At 38.3% G+C, this 25371-nt stretch overlaps 2 protein-coding genes across 4 annotated transcripts; one reads left to right on the top strand and one right to left on the bottom strand.

Annotated features, from left to right (window-relative positions):
* The first annotated feature begins 306 nt into the window (after positions 1 to 306).
* Positions 307 to 3145, top strand: LOC112187104 (pentatricopeptide repeat-containing protein At1g52640, mitochondrial). 3 transcript variants are annotated; one of them, XM_024325751.2, is made up of 3 exons: positions 307 to 2060; positions 2219 to 2273; positions 2698 to 3145. In XM_024325751.2, exon 1 carries the CDS (start codon positions 401 to 403, stop codon positions 1976 to 1978), a length of 1578 nt encoding a protein of 525 aa, XP_024181519.1. In that variant the 5' UTR covers positions 307 to 400; the 3' UTR covers positions 1979 to 2060; positions 2219 to 2273; positions 2698 to 3145. The 3 variants fall into 3 exon arrangements, with proteins under 3 accessions (XP_024181519.1, XP_024181521.1, XP_024181522.1); XM_024325753.2 differs by having other exon boundaries at positions 2683 to 3145; XM_024325754.2 differs by lacking the exon at positions 2219 to 2273 and having other exon boundaries at positions 2683 to 3145.
* Positions 3146 to 14969: 11824 nt separating this feature from the next.
* On the bottom strand, positions 14970 to 19243 carry LOC112187102 (putative disease resistance protein RGA3). Its single transcript, XM_024325749.2, has 4 exons — positions 17190 to 19243; positions 15698 to 17105; positions 15334 to 15395; positions 14970 to 15133 (listed from the first exon to the last, which is right to left on the bottom strand). Exons 1-3 carry the CDS (start codon positions 19185 to 19187, stop codon positions 15361 to 15363), a joined length of 3441 nt encoding a protein of 1146 aa, XP_024181517.1. The 5' UTR covers positions 19188 to 19243; the 3' UTR covers positions 14970 to 15133; positions 15334 to 15360.
* Positions 19244 to 25371: the final 6128 nt, after the last annotated feature.

Here is a 25371-nt window from a genome sequence, read left to right as displayed (position 1 = left end):
AATCTGTTTAAATTGATCGATAGTAGATACAGAGTATATGATAGAAAAGAGCTAGATTTCATTTTGATTGAGCCTCACAAGGTTTATATTGTTAACGAAATAAGATCATCCTATATAGACTCTCTTCCTCACAAACTATTTACCCATCAAAAGCACGTGATACCAAGATCACACAATGCAGACATGCAATTTTCATAATAATAATGAATTCATGATTATGTTGTTTTGTTAAGTTGCTCGCATGTTTTTTCATCTCTGTTTTCACTTGTTCATCTTCTGGTCTTGTTGTCACCCAGTGACCCAGACACGCTAAATATAACTCTTGAATGTACACGCTGGGTTGTCACCCTATATATTTGTGCATTCCTCGTTTTCTCTCGAACGCTTTAATCTTCTCAAAATGTCACTTAGATCTCTCACCCTTAAACCCAAAACCCTCCACTCTTTCTTCAACTCTCTTCTCCGACCCACCAAACCCAACACTCCCTTCCGCCCTTTCTCTTCTCTCACCCACCAAAACCCACCATCTCCACAATTACCTCACCTGGTCAACGAAATCTCACGCATTCTCAGCGACCACAGAAACCCTCACCACGACTTGGAGCTTTCCCTCAACTCTTGGTCCACCCAAATATCCCCAAACTTGGTTGAACAGGTTCTGAAACGCTGCAAAAATCTTGGGTTTTCAGCCCACAGATTCTTTCTCTGGGCTAAAACAATTCCGGGTTTTCAACACAGTGGTGAAAGCCATCACATTTTGATTGATATCTTGGGGAGTAGTGGTCAGTTTGCTCTGTTGTGGGATTTTCTCATTGAAATGAGAGAGTCCAAGTGTTGTGAGATTAGCCCAGAATTGTTCTGGGTTATTTTTAGAGTTTACAGTAGAGCTAATTTGCCTCGTGATGCGATTCGAGCTTTTAATAGAATGGTTGAGTTTGGAATCAAGCCTAGCGTCCATGATCTTGATCAGCTTCTCTATACATTATGTAAAAGAAAGCATGTCAAGCATGCCCAGGAGTTTTTTGATAAAGTTAAGAGTGGGTTTGAGTTGGGTGCTAAAACTTATAGCATTTTGATGAGGGGTTGGGGAGACATTTGTGATTCTAATAATGCACGCAAGCTATTCGATGAAATGACTGAAAGAGGGTGTTTGGTTGATGTGCCTGCATATAATAGTTATTTGGAGGCTTTGTGTAAAGGTGGCAATGTGGATGAGGCTTATAAGATATTTCGGGCCATGGGTTCAAAAGGAGTTGAGCCAGATGCTGGTACATACTCGATTTTCATTCGGGCATATTGTGAAGCGAATGATATTCATTCGGTTTTTAGCGTGCTTGATAGGATGAAGAGATATAATCTTTTGCCTAATGTGTATTCTTACAATTGTATCATCAAGAAGCTGTGTAAGAATGAAAAGGTGGAAGAGGCGTACCAACTTTTGGATGAAATGATTGAAATGGGAGTTAAGCCGGATGAATGGAGTTACAATGCAATCCAAGCTTATCATTGTGAGCATTGTGAAGTTAATCAGGCTATTAGGTTGTTATCTAGAATGGAAAAAGATAGCTGCATGCCAGATCGGCATTCTTACAATATGGTACTAAAGTTGCTGATCAGGATCGGAAGATTTGATAGGGCAACTGAAGTGTGGGAGAGTATGGGGAAGAGAGGCTTTTATCCTTCTGTTTCAACATATTCTGTCATGATTCATGGTTTGTGCAAAAAGAAACACAAACTAGAGGAGGCATGTAAATACTTTGAGATAATGATTGATGAAGGTATACCACCATACTCTTCTACTGTGGAGATGTTGAGAAACCGGCTTTTGGGTTTGGGGCTACTTGATGACATTGAAATACTTGCTAGTAAGATGGAGCAAAGTACTTCTTGCTCGATACAAGAGTTTGCAAAAGTGCTGAGAGGGAACAAAGCTTCTGTAAGATCGAGAAGTGAGTACACTGACATTGAAAGTGACTGACAGGGTGCAACAATCCAAGACTGGCGGGTCTGCTTGAAGCAGTTAATTGAGTCTGAAGAGAGCTGTCTAGATGAATTCTCAGGTGCAGTTCCTTCTTGCTGTGATATTTATTTCGCTATTGATCACAATATAGATATATTTCTCTTGCATTTAATTGTAGACATGCTCAACGTACATTTTCATATAGACCATCGTATATACCTTTGTTATTGAGGATTTTATTCTGGAATTCATAATCAGGTGGTGTGAAACCAGCACTTGAAGAAGCAAATTATGGGCACAGATGCCTCTGTTCGTAAGTAATTAGTTACCATTACTAGTTGTCTGCTGTGGGCAGTGCTGCTGTCAGTTTATAGCTTATGATGGTTTTTTGATTCCATCACAAAGGCATCGATTGTTATTGCTTATCCATGATATTTAGCTGCGTGGTTTTCCATCTGTAATTGTGTGTGATTCTAATTCCCTTGGACAGTGCTAAAATTAGATACTAGTGTTTTTATTTTTGTTGTTGAACAACATTACATACTTTGCACGATTACATTACATACTAAGACTCTGGAAAGTTCTGTCATCAGCTTCCCGTTTCTGTTAGGTGTATCAGAAGGTGTTAGTAACTTGCTCCTTTATTGTGTGATTTGAATTTTTGGAGTTTTTACTTATGGAATAAGTTGTGGGAAAAGCTGATTTCTATTTACTATGTTCAGAATGAATACTTGCAGTATCATCTTGTCTATTGCCGACGTAAAGGATGAATTGGGAGGGATGCTAAACATGAATCTTGAGATTGCCACTTAGAATGTTATAGGCAATTTTGAAGGAGCACTGGTTGCTCAATTTGTCTCTGAACTGATGTAACACTTCATGTGGAATGGAATTGATGATGATAAGAAAAATTTTCACGATCCACGCTTCACCAAGTACACGGTTGTGGACACACTCCTGGAAATGCTAGATGAGAGTTTCCAACTTCTGATTCTCTGGCATTGAATTTTCTGATATAAGATTTCCATTTCGAAACTTGTACTTGGAAGTGTTTTCACAATTGTAGCTGTTAGTTGCTTGTGCGGCGACAATTGATTTATCCCGTTAAAAGTATTGTATGTTTGTTAGACATTCATTCTTGTCTGCAGTTTAGGTTTATGTGGTCAAGAATTGCTCTCGATTGGATTACCGTACATAATTTTTTCTTCCTTTTTTTCTTTTTCTTATGCGTGATAATCTGAGATTATAGAATAATCATAATTGTATACACAAAATTATTATATGCAGATAATACATAATGAAAAATTATTGTGTGGCCTTCAAAGAGTTTTTTTTTTTTTTTTTGAAACGAGAGTAACTTGTTTTCTATATCAAGGGAGAGAGATGTCTAACTAAAAACTTTTTACAATTAACATAAGATTGTGAGAGTCGAACTTGTAAAAACTTTTTACAACTAATATAAGATTGTGAGAGTCAAACTTGGGATCTTATAAAAGAGAAACTTATACTGTTGAACATTTAAACCAATTAATGGTGGGTATAATTAATTAGTTTTTTTTTCTTTTTAAGAAAATAAACGACTTAGACCGGAACTTTTAATTTATAAAAAAACAAAAATCGGTCTGCAATGGGTCCGGTCCATGTTCGATATGTGTGAACTTCTGATTCAATATTTAGGTACGAACTTCTGGTTCAATATTTATGTACGAACTTCTGGTTTAATATTTATGTGTGAACTTCTGGTTCATCAAGTACCTGCATTCTACGCATATATATTCTAATGCAAAGAATTTAAGCGAGTAAAATATTTAAATTTAATATGATCAAATAGAGAAGCAGGTAACACCACCGAATTATTATGATAATAAACGCAATATACATCATTAAGATGAAATAATAAAGAATAAATTATGAAATGATTATGGTAATGAGCGTAAATTACTATGATAATTGTTTTGGATAAATGTCAATCAAAATCAAAACATGGATTGATCAATCGCCAATTAAATGGCGTTGAATCTGCTTCTGGCAGAATTAATATTAAATGGTGTTAATAAATAACAACTAGCCATAATTGCACAGTGGACCACAGCTGGGTTGGTACGTATTTTGGCTGGGTTCAAATCCCAGAAACTGCACAATCTGTTTTTGCTTCTTGTTGAATTGATGCTACTGATTCTAAGACTAATATGACGTTGAGAGCCTCTACTAGTGATTTGGTACTACTGGACCAAGTACTAGAGATAGTTGCAGTCCATTTTTTCTTCTTCTTTTCTTTTCTAATCAAACAATCCAAAACCAAACAATCTAAGACACATGAACGAATATATACCAAATATTATGGTTCATGCATCATGGTGATTTGTCATATTCAATCAAAGACTTGATAAACATGAATGTGAAATTCAAAATTTAGGAAGCCTACTTGGTTGTAGAGCTAGAAGGTTGACGTTGATTGAATGATGAACCGCCTCTTCTCCGCAACCCAGGAGTTATTGCCTCTTCTCTTAGCTACCCGCAATCTGAATCCTAGAGCTTTTCGTGCTGATAAGGTGTTGTACATAAAATGAAGGACTAAATTATGCTTACTACCCTGTACTTTCAAGGGTTCATCAGTTTAGTCCCTGCACTTCTAGTGTAATCAAAAAAGTCTTTGCACTCTCCAATTTCAGCAAATCAATCCAATCCATCACCACTCCATCAATTTTCGGGGAAAATTTCCAAATTACCCATCTACATTCACAACATTGACACGTCGGCGGGCTGCCTAACGATGGGTAGTTTGGGTATTTTCTCTGTGAGAAGGTCCCACGTCAGCATTTTAACAGCGAAAATTGACGGAATAGTGACGGATTGGATCGATTTGATGAAATTGGAGAGTACAAGGACTTTTCTGATTAAATTAGAAGTGCAGGGACTGAACTGATAAACCCTTGAAAGTACAAGGTAGTAAGCAAAATTTAATCTTAAAATGAAAGTAAAAGTGTTTCAGAAAAAGAGAGAGTTTGGATGCATAGAGATGGAGTACGTATGTATATTCATCTCACCATGAGGAGGTTTATATAGGAGTACATGGTGTATACAAAAAGACAACGTTTAATAACAACGTCAATTGCTTCTATACACAATTCTATCAATCACTAATCTATAGTGAAAGACACATATCACTCTACATCTATTTACATGATTTAGCCATAACTATTTACAACATAGTCCAAATAGTTGAAATATTATTTCTTTAACACATAGCATTCAACCATTGATTTAAAAGTACTCATATTGTTCTCATTTTAAAGGTCCTTATTTGTGCATTAACCATGAAATCAAATAAGTTACTCAAGAAGAATTGTCACTTGGAAGATTAAACATACCAAAAAAAAAAAAAGAGATCAAATCAAATTATTTACAAATGCTACATACATAATTTGTTTTTTGATGGTTGGGACTCAATGGGAGGCTAGGTCATTAGTCATTACGCATGTAGTGTGATTATTACAAGTACACAATAGAAAAGGGGCTTTAGTAGTTTAACCTTCTAAAATAGATGCATCACTTTTTTTTTGTTTTTGTGGTTTTTTCTTTTTTGTTTTTATTTTTTATTTTGTTGTAAAACAGAAAAGCTTTTGAGAGAGAGAGAGAGAGAGTTTGGACACAGAGAATAGAATGTGTGTATTATTCATCTCACCATAAGGAGCCTTATATAGGACTACATGGTGTACACGAAAGGGTAATGCATAATTACAATCCAATCACTCCTACAATTACAACCTATCAATCACCAATCTATAGGGATAGGCACCTATTACTCAACATCTATTTACATGATTATCCACAAATATTTACAACACTCCCCCTTGGATATTCCATGTCAATAGTGTTGCATAGGCTGAGCGCTTCTAAGTTGCCTCGTCAAAAACCTTGCCAAGTAATAAAAACCCTATGGGAAAAAAAACAATCTTGGTCGAAGGAGAAAAAGAGCACAACGCGCTTGAGTGTGGAGTAGCAGTATCACAGCTTTAGAGATAGGTGAAGTCTTCTTATCAACACCATAAGTAGGTAGTATGTCTACGAGAGGGATGCATTAGAGTTGCTACACCAAAACCTTGCCCGGTAAACCCAGTGGGAGAAACCCGTGGTCGAAGGGAAACGATGAGCAAATGCATGTATATGTCGAATCAAAGCATCTTCAGGATGTAGTATAAGTGGGGTGACCATGCTAAAGATGTGCCTCATTAAAACCTTGCCAGGTAACAAAACCCAGTAGGACAAAATAACCCTGGACGAAGGACAAAAAGAGTACACGATGGTCAAGTGGGTATGCTTCAAGATACTCCCCCTGATTTCGACTCCCCCTGAAAATTACATTTTAGGTAATTCAGATAGTTTACGTAGACCAATACCTTGAACATGCTTCTGGAATGCAGACTTTGGTAGTGACTTAGTAAAGAGGTTTGCACAATTTTCTTCAAATCAAATATGCTTAACTTCAATCTTCTGATGCTCCTGTTGTTGCTAATTGAAGGAGAACTTCGATACAATATGTTTGGTGTTGTCTCCTTTGATGAAACTCATCTTTATCTGCTCTATGTAAGCAGCATCATCCTTATAGATAATGGTTGGTTCATCAGTGGTGGAATGCAGTCCACATGTGCTTTGAACATGCTTTGTAACGACTTTTAGCCATGTACATTCACATACTGCTTCGTGAAGAGCTAGTATCTCAGCATGATTCTAAGAGGTAGCAACAACTGTCTATTTCGTAGACCTCCAAGAAATTTCAGTATTCCCAATGGTAATGACATAACCAATCTGGGAACATGCCTTGTGCGGGTCTGATAGATAGTCTATATCAGCATATCCAACAAGGTGAGCATCATTCTGAGGATCAAGGGGGTTTGATCCATTCTTTGTGCATAGGGATAGAATAAGCCCATATCCGCCGTACCTCTAAGGTAGAGAAAAATGTCTTTTATGACATTCCAGTGGCAGCGTGTTGGCGCAGAGCTATATCTAGCTAACAAGTTCACATCAAATGAGATGTCCTGTCTAGGGCATTAAGCCAAGTACAATAATGCTCCTATTGCACTTAGATATGGGACTTCTGGCACCAATATCTCTTCGTTATCATCTGTAGGACGATACGGTTTTCTCTAGACTTCAGACGACCATGGGTATGCTTGCTTTTATCCTCATTAAAGCATCTTAACATCTTCTAGATGTAATTTGGTTGATAGACCAAATTTTTCATCTGCACTGTGCTCGAGCTCCAGGTCGAGACAATAATCTGTTCTCCCAAGGCCTTTCATCTCAAATTCCAACTTCAGGTGCTTTGCGGTTTCCTTGATCTCTTTAGGAGTATCGATCAAATTCATGTCATTGACATAGACCACCACAATACCAAACTAGGAACTTGTTTCCTTAATAAACACGTATGGACATAGTTCATTATTCACATATCCCATCCCGATCAAATATTCACTTAGACGGTTATACCACCTCCGTCTAGATTGTTTCAATCCATAAAGTGAACTCCTCAAAACTAATGGAGAGCGTGTTCCATGGTCTAGAACTATTTGCATCAGGTATCATAAGTCCTTCAGGAACTTTCATGTATATCTCTGTATCGTGATCCCCATAGAGATAAGTTACGACCACATTCATAAGCTGCATATTCAGTTTTTCGGAAACTACCAAACTGATAAGGTAGCAGAACGTTATGACGTCCATTATGGGAGAATACTCATCCTCGTAATCAATCACAGGGCGTTGAGAAAATTCTTGCACCACTAGACGAGCCTTATGTATCACAATCTCGTTTTTCTCATTACGCTTCCTTACAAATACCCATTTAAATTCTACGGGTTTAACATGGGGAGGTGTAGGAACAACAGGTCCAAACACCTTTCTCTTTATCAAGGAATCTAATTCGACATGGATTGCTTCTTTCCATTTTGGCCAGTCGTCTCTACGTTAATATTGATCAACAAAGCAGGGTTCGAGGTCATCGCTTATTATAATTTCGGTGGCCACCGCAAATACTAATATATCATCGATGATAATCTCAATCCGATTCCAAATCTCACTAAATTTACCGAGATTTCTCTATTCTCGGGAGTGGGTTCAAATGTTGGAGCGTCCCCCAACATCGTCTCTTCTAGGACAGACCCATAATCCGGATTTATCTCATGAGATGAATCGGTTTGAGATTGCGATGTCTAGTGGATTCGTTGGTGCCAGTTTTACCCTCTTCCGGAGATAAAAATCCTTCGAACCTAATGGTCTACCTCACTTCTGGGCAGGGACATGTGACTGGTTAGCCGCCATGGTCGTACCTCGTCCATCTGGGGCAACGTGTCCTACAGGGACATCTATCCTTGCAGGCACATTTGCAGCAGGTATATGTGATCTCGTCACTTTAGCTAGATCATAGAAAGCGTCTGGCATATTGTATTCTATACTCTATAGATCTAGAATTGTCCGCACTTTAGTACTTTCGTGCGGTTCGGGGATCATGATGAAACATAGTGGGGACATTTCATGTTAGTTCACGCCGTTCATCAGGAACGGTGACATCCTTATCTCCCCCTAACGGCGGGAAGACTGTCTCATCAAAGTGAAATCCGCAAATCTAGCGGTAAAGAGATCGCCTGTCAAGGGCTCTAAAGAGCACATAATGGATGGGATTCATAATCGACATGTATGCCCATCCTTTGTTGAGGACCCAATTTTGTACGTTGTGACGGCACAATTGGCACGAGGACTGCATACCCAAATGCGCGTAAGTGCGAAACATCAGGTTCGTACCTAGTCACCAACTGTAACGCGGAGTAAGGTTGGGTAGCAATGGGCCTCAACGGGACCAACATAGCTGCATGCAAGATTGCATAGCCCCACACAAAAACTAGGAGCTTGGTGCGCATTACCAAGATTCTATTTGCGAGACCATCTTGGGTGTGAACATAGGGAACTATATGTTCAGCATCAATCCCAAGGGATATGCAATAATCATCGAAAGACTTCGATGTTAACTCTCAGGTATTATCAAGTCTTATGGACTTTATGGGATAATCCGAGTGGTGAGCCCTCAATTTCATGATTTGGGCGAGAGTTTAGCAAAAACAGTATTTTCTTGTGGACAATAGTGTAACATGTGATCACTTTGTCGATACATCAACCAAAACCATTAATATTTAACTGGTCCACATGGTGGTTGGATATGTCCACAAATTTCCCTTGCATTCTGTGCAGAAAAATGGTGGTGTATGTACTAGTCTTTGCATATGATGGTCTAGTATGGCATAGCGTGTCATTATATACAAGACCCTTATTCAGAAGGGGGTGCACCTGCGATGAATTGACCATACGGTGCATCATACTTTGACCTGGGTGGACCAAACGGTCATGCCATAGCAAGCAGTTGCTTGAATTAGTTAGCTTCTAGCTAACAGATTTCAATTTCTCCAATGTACGCTTCTGGCCGCACACTCGGAGGTTATGCAAAGATATTCCACGCAATTTTCTCAGTGGTTTCAGCGTGATAACCGTTGGTTCGAATATCCTTAATACTTGATGCGCTTTTGGGAAGCGCATAATTTAACCCTGAAATGTCGTTAGTAGTATAAGTAAGTAGGGATCGTTCTATTCCGGGGATTGAGGGTACACCTATAATTGTGTAACAAATAAAGAAAAGTATTATTTACAAAAATAAAATAAAGAATATAAATATATACAATTGTATAAACAAATAAAGAATTAAAATAATAAAGTATTATTTACAAAAATAAAATAAAGAATAGAAATATATACAAGTAACAAAATAAAAAGGGAGGGGGGTTTAAGAATTATAGAATTGAAAATTAAGATAAATAAAATAAAGAAAATGTAAAAACATATATACAAGGGTGGATCAAAACCACATCCATATGCAAAAAATCCAATTACAATTCATATAGTTGATTTTAAATGTCATGAGAGAGGAGTTGATCATGTGAAACATTCGAAAGCAAATGATTTCCCATATTTTACTTTTCAATGCTAATTAACCTAAGCGAAAGCACCTAGATTAATCCTATCAAACATGCAATCAAGCCCTAGAAAGCTAGTCAATCATGACATGTTCAACGCATTAGACATAGAGAAAGGCTATCAACTCAAGTGTACAACTTAGTATGGAAAAGTCCACCTAATTGCAATCCTCTTTAATTAAATTCGGTCTTTGCACAAAACCTTTACTACTTTGATTCAAGTTTACACAAAACGGAAAGTCGATTTCATGTTCTTAAACCTAGCACCATTCATATCAAAACCCTAAGTGTTTCGAACCACATAAGATTAAAATACAAAAGTTTTCTATCATGCAAATTTAATTAAACAAACCCACATAAGCAACATAAAAATCAACATATAGAAATCACAACTTTATCTCAAAACATATAAACGGGCTTTAAACTTTGCCCTTAACATTATTTGTTAACTAGAAACAAGTTCATATGAATTCAAACAAGGAAAACAAAAGATCATTACAAGGAAAAAGAATGAATTACACCGTGAGGGGAGATGGAGATGGAGAGTTTGAACGTTGGAATCTTGAATCTTGGAAGCAAGTCTTCAAGGTGGACGATGGAGGCTATGTCCTCACGGCTTCTTCTCCTTCTCTTTACTTGAAAATGCAAAACTAAGAACTAGAGAATGGAAAATGAAAATGGAAAGGAAATGGAGAGACAAAGAAGATGAGATGGATGAAGGAATGTGTTTGAGAGTGAGAGGAGAAGGTGTTCATATAGGGAAGAGAAAGAAGAGTGAAATTGGAAAAGATGGAGTAAATTAGTGTGAGTAATGATGGAGAAAACATGATGATTACACCCTAAAACATGGAATGTTTTTGGGTGATGATGATTAGTGTGAGAAATGATGGAGAAAACATGATGATTACACCCTAAAACATGGAATGTTTTTGGGTGATGATGATGATGGATTTCCTACTCATTTACTTCAATTTTATCTCCACCGAAAGTTTAGATTCTGCCCAAGACTTCTTCATAACAAATATTCCCCCATGAATGTAGATTACTGTGGTAAAATTTCAGAATGTATTGCCATGTGGTTGTGCTGGAAATGATGCTGGACCTCTTACAGGTCCAGTTTTCCAGTTTTGCTTCTGTAGAAAATTGGGCTGATTGTTTGAAGGCCTTCCACTCATAGTTTGCTCTGGCACTCTTCATAAGAAATGATCCTTGGGCTTTCTAGAATGAATCTGGAAAGTTTCAACTCATTTGAAGTTCGGATGGTTAGTCTGCCACTCCTCATTTCTTGTCTAGCTCGCTTTCTCATTGTCTCAATTTCTCCAAGACACGCTTTCTCAGGCCAAAATGCTCATTTTAGGGCCAAACAGCTCATTTCATCATCATCTACTCCAATGTACCTAAAAAATAGAAATTGAGTTAAAAATCGATTCGTTAAGGAATTAACTAAGCAAAATGTGAGGAATTAACTATTAAAATACCACCTTAAAATGCTCCTATCAATACTCAATAACGTTCTTCTGGAACGTGGAGATTATAAGGCCTCATTAATGGTAGGTTCAGTACCATTGGACAACATATAGTGGGTTTTGCCATAACCCTCTATCAGGTTGGATTGGCCTGATATGGTTGTCACAGAGGTATGAATAGACAATAAGTTTGAAAAATATCTCCGATCTGGGAGTATGGTGTGTATAATAGCACTTTTAACCAGACAACAAACTTCCCCACAGAATATGCCTATTCATTTATTTAATTCAATGGATCACATGTATGAATAAGTTTATTGAATTAAATATATTCGAACATAACCACATTTCTATAATCCAAAATAATTGAAAACATAAATCACCAAAATCTGAAGATGTTTCATTCATTAAGATGAAATAGATATGACACAAGCGATCAATTATACCCATGTCTTCGAGTTCTAATCCTCGGTATTTGGTATGTTCAATAACTGCCTGAAAATCCATGATCTCTAGTGTGGAATCAATAGAAAATAACCCTTTAATAAAGTTGGTATTTCGAGTTCCGCGACCGGCGTAATACTCATTTACTGCTTCGGCTATCGCACAACAGGTGCGGGACCAACAGTCGATTCCTCCACATCGATAACAAAGATCATGCTGATTCTGGTGGCGACGGGCCGGACCAGTGTTCCTTTCAACTCAGGCTTGTTGAGTTAGGGCATCACGGTTCCTACAACGTGGGCCTTGGCCACGTGGAGCTGGATTACATGCACCTTGGCCTTTTGGGACTTGGCCACGTGGCTGATGGTCATATGGGTTATTTTGTTCTGCCAATCATGTCTTGCTTCAAGCAAGAAAATGGTCATCTGATGGTGAAAGTGCTCTTCCAGAGCAACCCAAAGAGTCTATGTATCCTCTTAATCGGGTACTTAACTTGGAGTGCTCTCTCCATATGTTTCTTTATGAACATTATGGCACTCGCCTCAAAAGCCTCAGTGACGACATTGTCAATATCGATTGTTGATCTCATCTTCTTTGCAGTCAGATAAATTTTCACATCTTGAGTTCACTTTAGGTAGTTTCTTCTGGAGATCCAAAGCAACAAAGTCAAACATGTTGAGATTTGACATTTCTTACAGGAAAGGAACAAATAATATTAGTGCTTTGGGTAATATCATCCATAAGCAAGTAATGAGAACTTCAGGTTCTATAACATGGTATGAAAAATCGGATTAGACATGTAAAATCTACTGGTTTTATCATGTGTGGTGAATTTATGAAGGAAACTTCAAGTTTCTTAAATGGCATTATCGAAACTACAAGTTCGATTTATGTATGAACTACTAGTTCATCAGATACCTGCATTTTCTACACATATATTCTAATGCGAAAATTTGGCAAGTAACAAAATGATATTGAATAGAGCAAATTGTAATAATATCTCACAAATTGGCTAAATGGAAATCACAAATCAATTGAGATATTAATTGCATGCTAGTAATATAACAGATTAATTATCACACAATTATGCGAATAAATGCTTCTGGCAATTAATTACACATATTAAATATGGTGAATCTATTTACAATATCAAATCATTTTTCCTTTTATTTGATTCTGATGGACCAAAGGAGTGGGCTTGATAGTGAAGCCTATCGGGCTTAGTTTGCGGGCTCGTGACCTAGGCTTTCATGCTCTAGTCAAAGAGTATGTGAGGCCTGCTGGGCTGCTAGGTCATGCAGAGGGAGAGTGGGCCTACTGGGCTCAGGCTAATCTGCCAAGGAATGAAAAGTTATTACTCAACACTTTCGGTAACTCCAATTGAATACGACCAGGTAAGAAAAGATGAGGTTTAGGTGGAGCGAGGCTCGCTTAAGTACACGGCATCATCTGAACCTTTCCTAGACATCGCATCCAACTGGATGAGCCTAGTTTGAGAAGATTCATAACTTTTGTCATGATAACATGTAGTGAGCTTCTATTCTGGCCTTGCAACTTGGGCCTGAGCTTCTGGCTCGAATTTGTTGTTATGACTTTGGGCTTGATTTGAGCTTCGGACTCAGCCTCTATTAATATTCACAATTATAACATAACCAAATTCAATATATGTTATTAAATCGTAACATAAATATATTAATGCAGCGGTTATATACCTAAGGAAATGGGTTCAAATCCCATTAATGCTTCTGACATTACGTACAGGTAATAGATTTGGCAAATGCTTCTGGCATAATGTTTATGTAATAATCACGTAATAATTTAGCCAATAATGTTTCTAGCATAAGGAATTATAATGGCATAATTCAAATTAGTGTAACCAAAAATTAAGCCCATAATTCTTCTATCATAATTCACGTAATAATTCAGAATTGTCTTAATGTGATAATGAAGTGATTGTGGTAATGAGCATAAATTACTATGGTAATTGCTTTGGATAAAATCAATCAAAATCAAATCACAGGTTGAATCAATTGATCAATCACAAATTATATGGAGTTGAATATGCTTATGGCAGTATTAATATTAAATGGTGTTGATAAATTCCAGCTAGCCATAGTGGCCTAGTGGACAATGTGCTAGGCTAATGCATGATGTAGCTGGGTTTGAATCCCAGGAGCAGCAGAATCCTTTTTCTTTTTGCTTGTTTTTAAATTGGTATGCACTATATGGTACTACTGGACCAAATGCTTCAAATCCAAGAATCCTAACCTTTTTTTTTCTTTTCCAACCAAACAATCCAAAGCCAAATAAACCAAGACACATAAACGAATATATATATAAATATGTATATACCAAATATTAGGGTTCATGCATCATGGTGATTGTTCATATTCAATCATTAGGCTCAATAAACATGAATATGAAATTAGATTTTGGAAAACATTACTTGATGAAGAACGGATGAATCTTCAGCTTATGTGTGCAGAACTGAGAAGGTTGTCTTCTCAGCCAATCCAAGAACTATTCGCCTCTTCTGGTAGGAAATCCCGAATCTCAAAGCTATTCGATCCAAATCTTAGAGCTAGTCGTGAACACGGAGCAGATTCTCTTCTGAACAGCTGCCACTTCAAATGGTGTACAGGTCTCAAAACGACTCCAATATGGCTGAAATTTGGAGGTCAGAGAGAAGACGCAGAGACGAACAACTTTGATGATGGAAATATTTTGATCTGAGGTCCCAATCAAGAGGTTTCGGGGTGTGCAAACAGGCTGCAGCAGGGGTTTTTTTTTTTCTGGCTAGGGTTTGGGTTAGAGCTTCGTGCTGATAACGTGTTGTAAAACAGAAAAGTTTTTGAGAGAGAGAGAGAGAGAGTTTGGACACAGAGAATAGAATGTGTGTATTAATCATCTCACCATAAGGAGCCTTATATAGGACTACATGGTGTACACGAAAGGGTAATGCATAATTACAATCCAATCACTCCTACAATTACAACCTATCAATCACCAATCTATAGGGATAGGCACCTATTACTCAACATCTATTTACATGATTATCCACAAATATTTACAACATATTTTTTATATTATTTATTTTTTGGGTTTTGTTTTTAAATCAAACAAAATACATTACTCATCAAGCAAATTAAAGGGAAAATAAGAACACAAAAGAGGCTGCCAGTCTTCCCTTAAACCCGTTTACTTAGCCAACATCGAGTCTTCCATCCAACTTGACCTCCCTGCAAGTTATTTATAAAGCCTTTTTAAGAATTTAATGGACTTATGGAGTTATGGTTGGATACAACAATATTACTTTAGATAGAAACATCAGTTTTTGTTTTTCTTTTTATTCTATGTTTTAAGCACTAGAAAGTACAAACTATCTGAAGCGAAGTGCTGATGATGCGTAATTGAAGATAAATGGAAATATTGTAATAACCTTTTGTGCAATTCCAGAAGCTTGGCATCATTCCGAAGCCTTCTTTCCTTTGGACTTGTTTCCTGCAAATTCAGACAGAAAAAGTGTCACTGGTCTGGTTCATACAGTATTATGTGTGTTACAATCATACTAAGCAAAAGAGTTGCGTATGGCAATGTTATGGACATGGTACTGGCATTAAATTCCAATTCTTTCTACCTCTTTATTGAATTCTTTTGCATTGTTTTCTTTGAAGTGGAGAAGCTTGTGAATCATTTGAAAATCATGTTTTTTGTTCATTGCCTCTAATTCAAATATGACCATACACACTGACAATTGTAGTAGTGTAATCAAGCAATTAGATCTCTATATTTAATTAACGTACCTCCGCGGTTCCTAAAAGGATTGTACCATGGTGCTGAAGTGGTTTCAGTAGATGGCATCTCTATTTCCAGATCGGGGATGTCCTTGATCTTTGGCCAATCGCTGCCATCTTTTGCACAGCTTCTTACCAGCGAGGGGCATCCTTGGATGGACAGATGTTGGAGGGACGCTGACAGGCCTTCCTCTGGCAAGGACTGGAGTGCAGGGCAATCTTCAAGGTAGAGATCACCAAGGGATGTGAGTTTTGCGAGTACTTCCCTGGGGCCAAACGAACTGAGACTTTCACATTGGCCAATACTCAAAACTTGAAGACTGGCTGGGAGACCTTCAGCAGGCAGTGTCAGAAGTTTAGGACAGTTACGGATGGAGAGGTGCTTTAGAGAGTTGTAGCCATCGAACAACCCGTTCCCATTCTCTTGGTTGAATAGATATTCAAGGTCTGTGCAATCACGGATATACAATGCTTGGAGGCTGGGGAGACTGGGCCACTTTGGAAGACAAATGAGATTTGGGATGTTAGAAATCACCAAGGAATATAAACTCCCAGAACTGGGGATCATACCAACTAATGTTTCATCATGGCATGCATCCAATGCTAAAACCCCAAGCCATTCTGCATGGTCTGCATCTGGTAGGGTGCGCAAGTTCTTGCAGCCGCTTATTTCCAGTTTCTGTGGATGGAGTTCTCTTGGCAACCTCTGCAGTTCAGGGCAGTTGATAATGTTTGCTTCCAACAGATAATGACTTGTCATGCCATGACTTGTGACCAGGCGACCATCGACAACTCTCCTTGTTAGTACATTGACTTCAGTCCAGTGCTTCAGCACAGGATTGCCAGCAAGTCTTATGAATTCCACTGGGCCAACTGGAAGGGTATCCAATGATTCACAATTCTTGATCTTCATACTATGTAATACAGGAAAGTAGCCGGGCAGTTTTGTCAGCTTTGGGCAGCCACTAATCTTTAGACTCAAGAGGAACACGTCGTTCTCTTCCTTCCATTCCATCATTTCTGCCATGTTCTTGAGACGGAGTTCTCTGAGGTTGGGTAACTCGCCAAGTGAGAGGATTTTGATCCTTGTGCAATGATTCAAATATATAGAAGTTAAGTTCTCATACTTTCCGTATCTGATCCAAATTGGAAACTCACAGCTTCTGTAGTGACAGATTTGGATCTCTTGAACCCTCGGGTGAGGCTGCAGGTCTTCGAGTACCTGCTTGGCGTCTTCATCTTGCAAATTCAGATTGCTGCTGCTCCATTCATATACCACTTTATCAATCATTTCTTTTTCTTTCAAGTTGGCCTCCCCTGCATCCACTGCATTTTCCAGGTTTGAGATGTGCAGGAACCCTGTAAGGTACTCCATGTTCTTCAATTCTTGAAGTTTGTATCCTGTATTGCAGCCAACCTGAAATGTGTATATTTTGTTACATGGGAGATGAAGTGTAGAGAAGAACAACAGGAACAAAGAAAAAGAGAGAAGAAGACCAACCTGAAATTTGTGAAGATTGTGTAGACTGGTTAGACACCCCATGCTTTTTGGAAGCGTTGATACCTTGTACCAGAACATTTCATCTAGCTCCAGATGTCTCAGGTTGACAAGAGTTTTGAGCTTCCTGGGCAAAGTGAAAAGCCAAGGGCAATCTGAAAGTTTCAACGTCTCCAAATGGCAGAGGTTGCATATCGAATCGGGAAGCTTTTTTATTTCAGTTTTTGATAAATCAAGGTAGTGCAAAAGCTTCAAATTCTCGATTGAGCCTGACAGTTCTTGAAGTGTGCTTGAACTCAAATCTAGCGTGCGCATGTACTTAAGTGAATGGAATATTGCACGTTCAGCTTTCCCAAAGGCTTTGAAGTGTTTCACTGGCAATAAAAGTGTGCGCAGCTTCTTTGATTTTTTTATTATTTCTGAAAGGGGCTGCTCAACCTCATTCGAAAGCAGTGATACATGGCGAGATACTTCGTCTAAACTCTTTGGCACAGTATCTTCCACTTGGCAGAAAAAGGGAGAGGAAATTAATAGCGCCAAGTCGTGGATAAGATCATGCATTCTACACTTGCTCTTGTCTTCCGCCGAGATCTCAAAGAAGAACCTGTCTGACAGCTCCTTGAAGTATCTGCTTCCTATGTCTTCTGTCCTGTGTCTGTCATGAGGTTGAATGAATGCTTCTGCCATCCATAATTTGATCAACTCATTTTTTTCAAAAACATAAGCTTTTGGAAACAGGGAACAATACGCAAAACATTGCTTCAGAGCTGAAGACAGATGATTATAACTCAATCGAAGAGCAGGCAGTACTTTATCTTTTTCTAGTTCCCATATTTCACTTCTAGCGACATATTTCCACTCACTTGCATCAGTGATTCCACGTAGCAGACCCCCCATTTGTTTTACTGCCAGAGGTAAACCGTTGCACTTGTTTACAATTTGCTTTGCATATTCCTTCAACTCATCTGGCGGACTCCTTCCTTCAAAGGCAATTTTTTCGAATAACGACAGTGATTCTTTATCATTGAAATGTCGCAAGCTATAGGAGGATTTTGCACCCGTAATCTTCCGAACTTCATTGTTCCGACTAGTAACCAAGACCTTACTTCCACTGACCCCTTGTTTCAGTAAATTTTCTAGTGGCTCCAAATCCATATAATTATTGTTCCATAAATCATCTAGAACAAGTAAAAATCGTTTTTCAGCCACGAGTTCACGAACTCGGTCTTGCAGTACCTCGAATGTGATATTGGCATCAAAAGTAATCTCATTAGACTCCAACATTCGTTTGAGAATTCTAGTCTCGTCATAAGTTTCTGTGACACAAACCCAGAATTTTCTTTTAAAATGTTCATGAACCCTGCCATTCTTATATACGAGTTGAGCGAGAGTTGTTTTACTTTTACCCAAGCCCCCCATCCCCACAATTGGAATAAAAGCAATACTGCCCTCATCATTGGCTTCTTCATCTGGTATCAGCAGTTTTATTATGTTCTCTACATCATCTCCCCTGCCCTCAATTATATTGCTAGAAAGAGAGCCAGTTTGCCGTGAAAAACTTTCACTCCTAGGCACTCCAATGATTGTTCTATAGACTTGTCCATCTTGTAAAATCTTATTTATTCTCGCTGTAATTTCTCTCAAGTCACATGATTCTTGATGCTGAAAGAAAAATTTTGAAGCACTAAATGGAAGAGGGAATTTTCGTACCTGCTTCTTCGTCTTCCATTGGTGATATTCTACTGCCCAGGACGCGATTAAATCCCCTGCATCATAAGCTGCTACTTGAAGCTTCTTGAGCCAATTGTTCATCTGTTCGAAACCTGAAGAATTCGGCCGATTTCTTTCCAGAATTCCAAGCAACTCCCGAACATCTGTTAGAGTGCTTCTGAGGGATTCCAGGTCATCCTTGACATTAGTGAATGCAAGAAACTCCGTGGTGACAAGATGAGACAATTTAGTGATGGCAATCCCCACAGCGTGAGTTGCTATTTCGGTCATGTTGCTGTTTGTTTCCAGAAAAAGAACTAGAGGAAACAAATGTAGCAGAGAGAATTAGAGAAAATTATTATTATTATTCTTCGATCAAGTTACTCAGAAAATTTAGCATAAGGTCCTGTTCCTAGTCAAGTCAACCAATAAAGAAATCTAAAATTAGTGAAATCTGCACACCCAATTTTGCAAACCGCACACCATATTATTTTTTTAATAATATTTCATCTCACTTAATTTTACACTTCCTAATATATCCTCAAAGTCAGATTTTCCTTTTTCTTCTTTTGGCTCTCTCTCTCTCCAAAACCACGACTGCCCATAGATGAATAGTAAATTTGTGGCTGGGTTCCTCTTGAATCATTGCCTGGAAACTTGTCTTTCTACCCAACAAGTTTCCTACCCCATTGAATCATTGGGTATTCTTCTATTTATACCCCCCAAACCACCAAGTACTATCCCACTCTAAATCTAACTCTTCCACTCCCAGTCTCCATCTTCCTCTAGTTTTGGGGTTGGTTTTCCCATTTTAGGAGGGGCTAGGTTTGTCTATAGCAATGGCCATGGTCATGTTTGTTGCTTCCTTGATCCTGTCACTCGCAATCTCCATGCTGGGTTCAATCATTTCATCTAATAAATGAACAAAAACAAGCCCAAGTTGGGTTCCTCTTTCTAGCTGCGAGGTTAAAGAACAGAGACCCATTTGCAGAGCATTGGAAGAAATCCAACAGCCATGAAAAGTGTTCTTTCTTAGGTATTACTCGTTCTTCAATTTAATTCATGCATCTTCACTATTAACTTAATTCAAAATCCTAAATACCAAATGCTATGAATTAAATTTGATGATGCAGGACCGTCTTTGCAGATATGCAATTCACTCCATTCAAATGCAGAACCATCTTCAGATCACTCCAAGACCCCCTTTCCAGAAAAGCATCTAAATCAGAGACAAGTTTTGCAAAATCTTCCCCACTTCTTAACGTGGAAATCGAGGATCGGAGATATGCAATTCACTGCATCTAAATGAGTGGACTCTATTTATGCAGTGATAGCATACTTCGGCCCAACACTTGTGTTATTTTTTTTCCCTCCATCTGAATGGAGTAAATTTCTTCTCTTCCTCTAGCTCTCTTCTTCCTTCTCAAATCCTAAGGAAAATCCACAATTGCTATCCAAACCCGAACACTCTACTCCTAGGCCAGCCTCGGAATCCAAACTAGAAATGAAGAAAGAAGGCAAAGATTCTGCGCGCAGCAGGCACCGACAGCAAAGAAACCGTTAGCGGTGGCCGGAGTCGGAGAAACTGACACTGATGGCAGAACCCTTTATGCTTCTTCTTTCTTGTTTGATCTCTTCCCCTTTGCTTGTTTCTTTGCCCACAGACCCTTCTTGTGATTATGATCATCACCATCCATTGATTTTGGATTTGGGATTTGGGATTTGATGAGGGACAGAGGAAGAATGGATCTGATATTCTGATGGCTGAGGAAGAAGAGAAAGAATTCAGCTGTTTGTGTTGTTGGGGTTTTTGTGTGTTTGGGGAGAACACGTGTCGATCTGCGAAAAAGCCACGTCGTGGTTGGTTAGGACGGGGTGACCAGCCGGTTTTATCCAAAAAAGAAGAAGGGCATATTAGGAAGTGTAAAATTGAGTGAGATGAAATATTATTAAAAAAATAATAGGGTGTATGGTTTGCAAAACTGGGTGTGCAAATTTCACACCCCTTATTATTATTGTTAAGTCTCGATCAAATTGAACACCGACTTAACTAAGAATATAATCTTCTGTTGAATTATTCAAATTACTCGACTGAAGTGAATAGTAATAATAATAATTTCTCAATCGAATACTAATAATAAAGGGATAATAATAAGGTGGTGCTATTCACATACTCATTATCTCTATTCACACACCCCTTCTATTTATCTATTACTTTAATTCAGTTTTTTTTTTTTTTACAAATTACTCCGACTACACTCTAATGATAATGAGTTTTTCTATTAGGGCCTCCATATTTGCTTATTTGACCTCTCAGCTCTTTACACCTCCTATTTGCTTTTGAAAAAGTAAAATTTGCTAAGTAAACAACCTCTTTCATATACCTAACTTAACCTTACTCATGAAAGAAAATTTTTGGAAGTATTAAAGATGAGTTAGTGCTCCCATAATTATTTATTTACCACAAAATAAACTTGACATTGCTCAAAAAAAAAAAATCTGAAATAATTATTGAAAAAGATAGTGTAACTAATTAACATAAATTTATCAAGGGTTTTTCAAGCCTACTATTTCAAGCTTAATTATGCATTTTCAAAGCTTAGTTTTTATGGTTTATGGTTGCATGCTGGAATGTACATAGGTTGTGTTTGGCTCCAAAACCAGTTGGCGTACAAACTGTCTCTTTTGAGCGTGTGTGCAGGCGTGCCAACACCGTGGGGGTGCAGTCGTCGGGGGAGTCCCTTGACCTGACTTCTTCTTCAAGTGTTGTGGACGAGGAGAGCACCAACCCCGCCACAAAGTTTTTCTCTAGCCTTCCGAGAAAGGACTTCTTGCCTTACGGATAAGGACTTTGGATGTGATCTCTTCGCGACACCGAATCGATACTCAACGCTTCGGGCTGAGCAGAGCAATCACTGGGAAGTTTGGAGAAAGCACGGGTTTTGCTAAAGCGTGACATTAGCTTCACTGGGTTACGATGGCGTTACCCTTGCTTCGCTGGTAGTATAAGTGGCAGTAGCACTGACAGTCGGCTCTTGGAGAGACTAGGACTGGGAGTACGGTCGCCGGGTTTCAACAAGGTTGAAGGTTTGCTCCGGGGGGGGGGGGGGGGGGCTTTGTAATCGCTGGGATTGATTGATTTGAGAGAGGTCTCCCGCATATCGTTTTTAGCCTCTATATATAGGCTGCTCATAGATTCACTTTCCAAATATGACTGAAATACTATATTTTAGGCCACAGTTATTGGCCTTGAATCAAATCAAAACTCTTAATAGTTTTGACATTATCGTAAGCAATAAAAGATTAACTCTGTCGTAGCAATCTTCTAGGCAAAGTTAATTACCTTTTGGAGTTCTGGACGTAATCTTCTTGGTTGCGAGCTGTTGGATATGCATGTAAGATATATGTCTTTGTGAGCACTCGTCGCTCCATGAAATTAAGGATGACATTTCCTTAATTGATCTTCTGTCATGCACGTGCAATGCAATTATATATATATATATATATATATATATATATATATAACTAGATTCCTTGAGGATTGCAATCAATCATGATTGCATGCTCCACGTTAATTGCTTGATTGCCATAATTGAATCCTTAATGGCATGGTCCATGTCCACCTTTAATTGCAATATATGTAGGTTTGATTCCACCATAGGACTTGATTGCATGGACCATCCCTGCACGTAACCGGGACTCCTCTTGTTGATCTTATGTCAAATATGTTAGAACCCTAGCCAAACGAAACCAATGAAGCCATCTTTAATGCAAAGATCGATCTTTCCCTATGATCCGTCTTCGTAACCAAGTAAACCACTATTAATTATCAAATATCTTGATTATTAATAGTAAACCGATAAGATCACGATTTGCCTTAATATTACTTGGTCTCCAAGTAGGTTTTATTTAGCCTCTAAACAATATATTCCGAGCTTGTCGAAAATAAATAGGTTGGGCCACATAAATTGACCCGGTTCTCTTCGAGTCCCCCTTGTCGGGAAAAAATGTTATTTTGGGTTCAAACATTGCCCCCCAGACCTCGAAGTCAAAGTTCCCTGTCTTGACTGAAGAGGTCTTGAGTCAACACTAGTCTTGCAATACCGTCGCATTAAAGCCACTTGTATTAGCTTCATTGATAATTGATAATTGTTGTTGATTTTAATTTAGTACTCGCAAGTGCAGGAATCAATTGTAGAGTAGAGGTGCAAGCACGAGGTCATTCCCTCAAGGACTGATTGAGACAAATTTGCTATGACAAATGTGCTATACTTAAGTGAAACAAACTGATTTTTATGATGTGATCGAGGTTTAATTAAAGAAAGGAAAACTGAAATTAAAAACAAGAATGAGTAATGAGATTTAAACTCTAAAGAAAGCAGATTATGAAGATGCTAAAGCATTGAATCCACCACCTAATACTTCTATCCGATTCTCTAGTTGATAACCATTGAATTCCTAGATACCATGCTAAAGATTTCCGTACATAAGCCTTATTGATCCCAGACATATGCCAAGTTCTTCTGACCTATGAATTCCAACTTATTGATCAAGTATAGAACTCAAGTAGCCAAACTATAATTTACTCCACTTAATGATCAGGTTCAAGCAAACATATTCAACTCCATTAAGCACAAAAGAACTAGGAAATCATGCAAACAAGAATATCGACTATGATCAAGCACTTGTATTCTTAATTCACAACTCTTTAATCACAAGATTGAATTATCTTTTGGCACCCTAGAAAAGATCTACTCATTGATCAAGCATCATGTTCTCCAACCAAATAACTCATAATAAACAAAACCTAGGTCTTATTGATCCCGAGCAAAGATTTTGAATAAAAGTTCTATTGAAACGGTGATTAAGAGTTTAACATAGAAATCCAGAAATTCAATCACAAATCAACTAAACAAATAGAATAGTCATACTAGGGGCTTCATCTCAGCCCTAGCTTAGAAGTTTAGCAATCCATAACTATGAAAAACATGACTAGAATCAAAGAAAACATGAAACAAACAATGGAAGAATTGAGGAACTCGGGTCCAGCGATGGTGAGAGCTACTCTTCTTCTTGTTCTCTATGGCATATGCTGCCTCTTCTGTCTCTCCGTGCTAGGTTTTCTGCCTTCTATCTTCCTTTTCAATTCCTACTTGACTTGGGCTTCTTCGGTCTTCTAGTCCAACTTGGAATAGCTTTCTTCTCTCTAAAGGAACGTAGGGTTATTAAAGTCAATGCAAGAAATTACTCCAAATATATCAATCACATTCAGCCTTATCCCGTCAAAGTGCTAAGAGCAATGGACTTGGGCTTCACAAATCAGATTCCGAAAAGATATACAAAATCCGTCAGAATCTGCCTTCCCGAGCTAGGTTCACTTAAATCATCATAACTTCCTCCAAAAGAATGCGAATCCACTTCTGTAAAATTTCTCAGAAAGCTAACATCCATATCTTTCCAACGGTATAAGGCTCGCCTGCTAACTCCTTCTGAGATGGTACAGTTTAATCCGTGAAGTTGATGCAAAAAGGAGACAATTCTGGAAGATCAGGATGGCCAGCATCCTTTCAATCCTGCGTGACTCAAGCTCCAAATCATTCTTTTCTTCAGTTTAACCTACAAAACACAAACACAAAGTAAATGACTCAAAAATGACAAGAACTAAGCCTAGAATCCTACATTTAAGGGTATAAAAAATGTATGAAATTATGAGTTATCAATAATTGATAATTTACAATCACTTGATTGATTAAATATGGGCCTCTAATTAGGCCGACTTGGTCTGATATGTTAAGATAGAATGGATGCCTCCAATAATAAAAGGCCACATATATTGGGCTTGTTGGTATTAAGACTCTTAACCTGTAGAGTTTGGCATTAAACTCATGCCTCGTGACCCCCCCCCCCCCCCCCCAGCATCACTTAATTAAATGGAAGAAGCTTAGGCTTCTGTAACAACCGTTAGGCACGTTGTTAACAGCTTCTTCTCTTTGTATTAAGAAACCACTTTGCCTAGATTCTCCAGAAAAGTCTATGCTCAGGCATTCCTCGATCGCACTAGGACATGGTTGATCAAGCGTACAAGAATACACGCTTAGCATGTATCTAATGACATAAGATCAACAAGAGGAGTCCCGGTTACGTGCAGGGATGGTCCATGCAATAAAGTCCCCTATAGAAACTCTCAATGAGTAGATTAAGAGGTCCCAATAGAAACACGATTTTGGGGTTAATTAACCCCACTTACCAAAACACTCTAAGAGATTGCCCAGTTACACAATATTATATATATATATATTTTTCCCTAATACCCAATTAAGTTATTTTTTATTCTTTTTTTTTATTTTTAGGACAATTTTGCCCTCTCTTACTTTATCACTTAGAGAGAGACTTTGCCGGACTCCGGTAGGCTGTCGCGAGATTCTGTTGACCGGCCGGAGATCGGACCGGTGACCGAAATCTGGTGTCCAACTTT

The sequence above is a fragment of the Rosa chinensis genome, chromosome 2 (genome assembly GCF_002994745.2).
Source record: "Rosa chinensis cultivar Old Blush chromosome 2, RchiOBHm-V2, whole genome shotgun sequence".
In the NCBI taxonomy this organism is placed as follows: Eukaryota; Viridiplantae; Streptophyta; class Magnoliopsida; order Rosales; family Rosaceae; genus Rosa; species Rosa chinensis.
The sequence above is the reverse complement of the archived record's forward strand: the minus strand, read 5'-3'. Positions and strand labels throughout refer to the sequence as shown.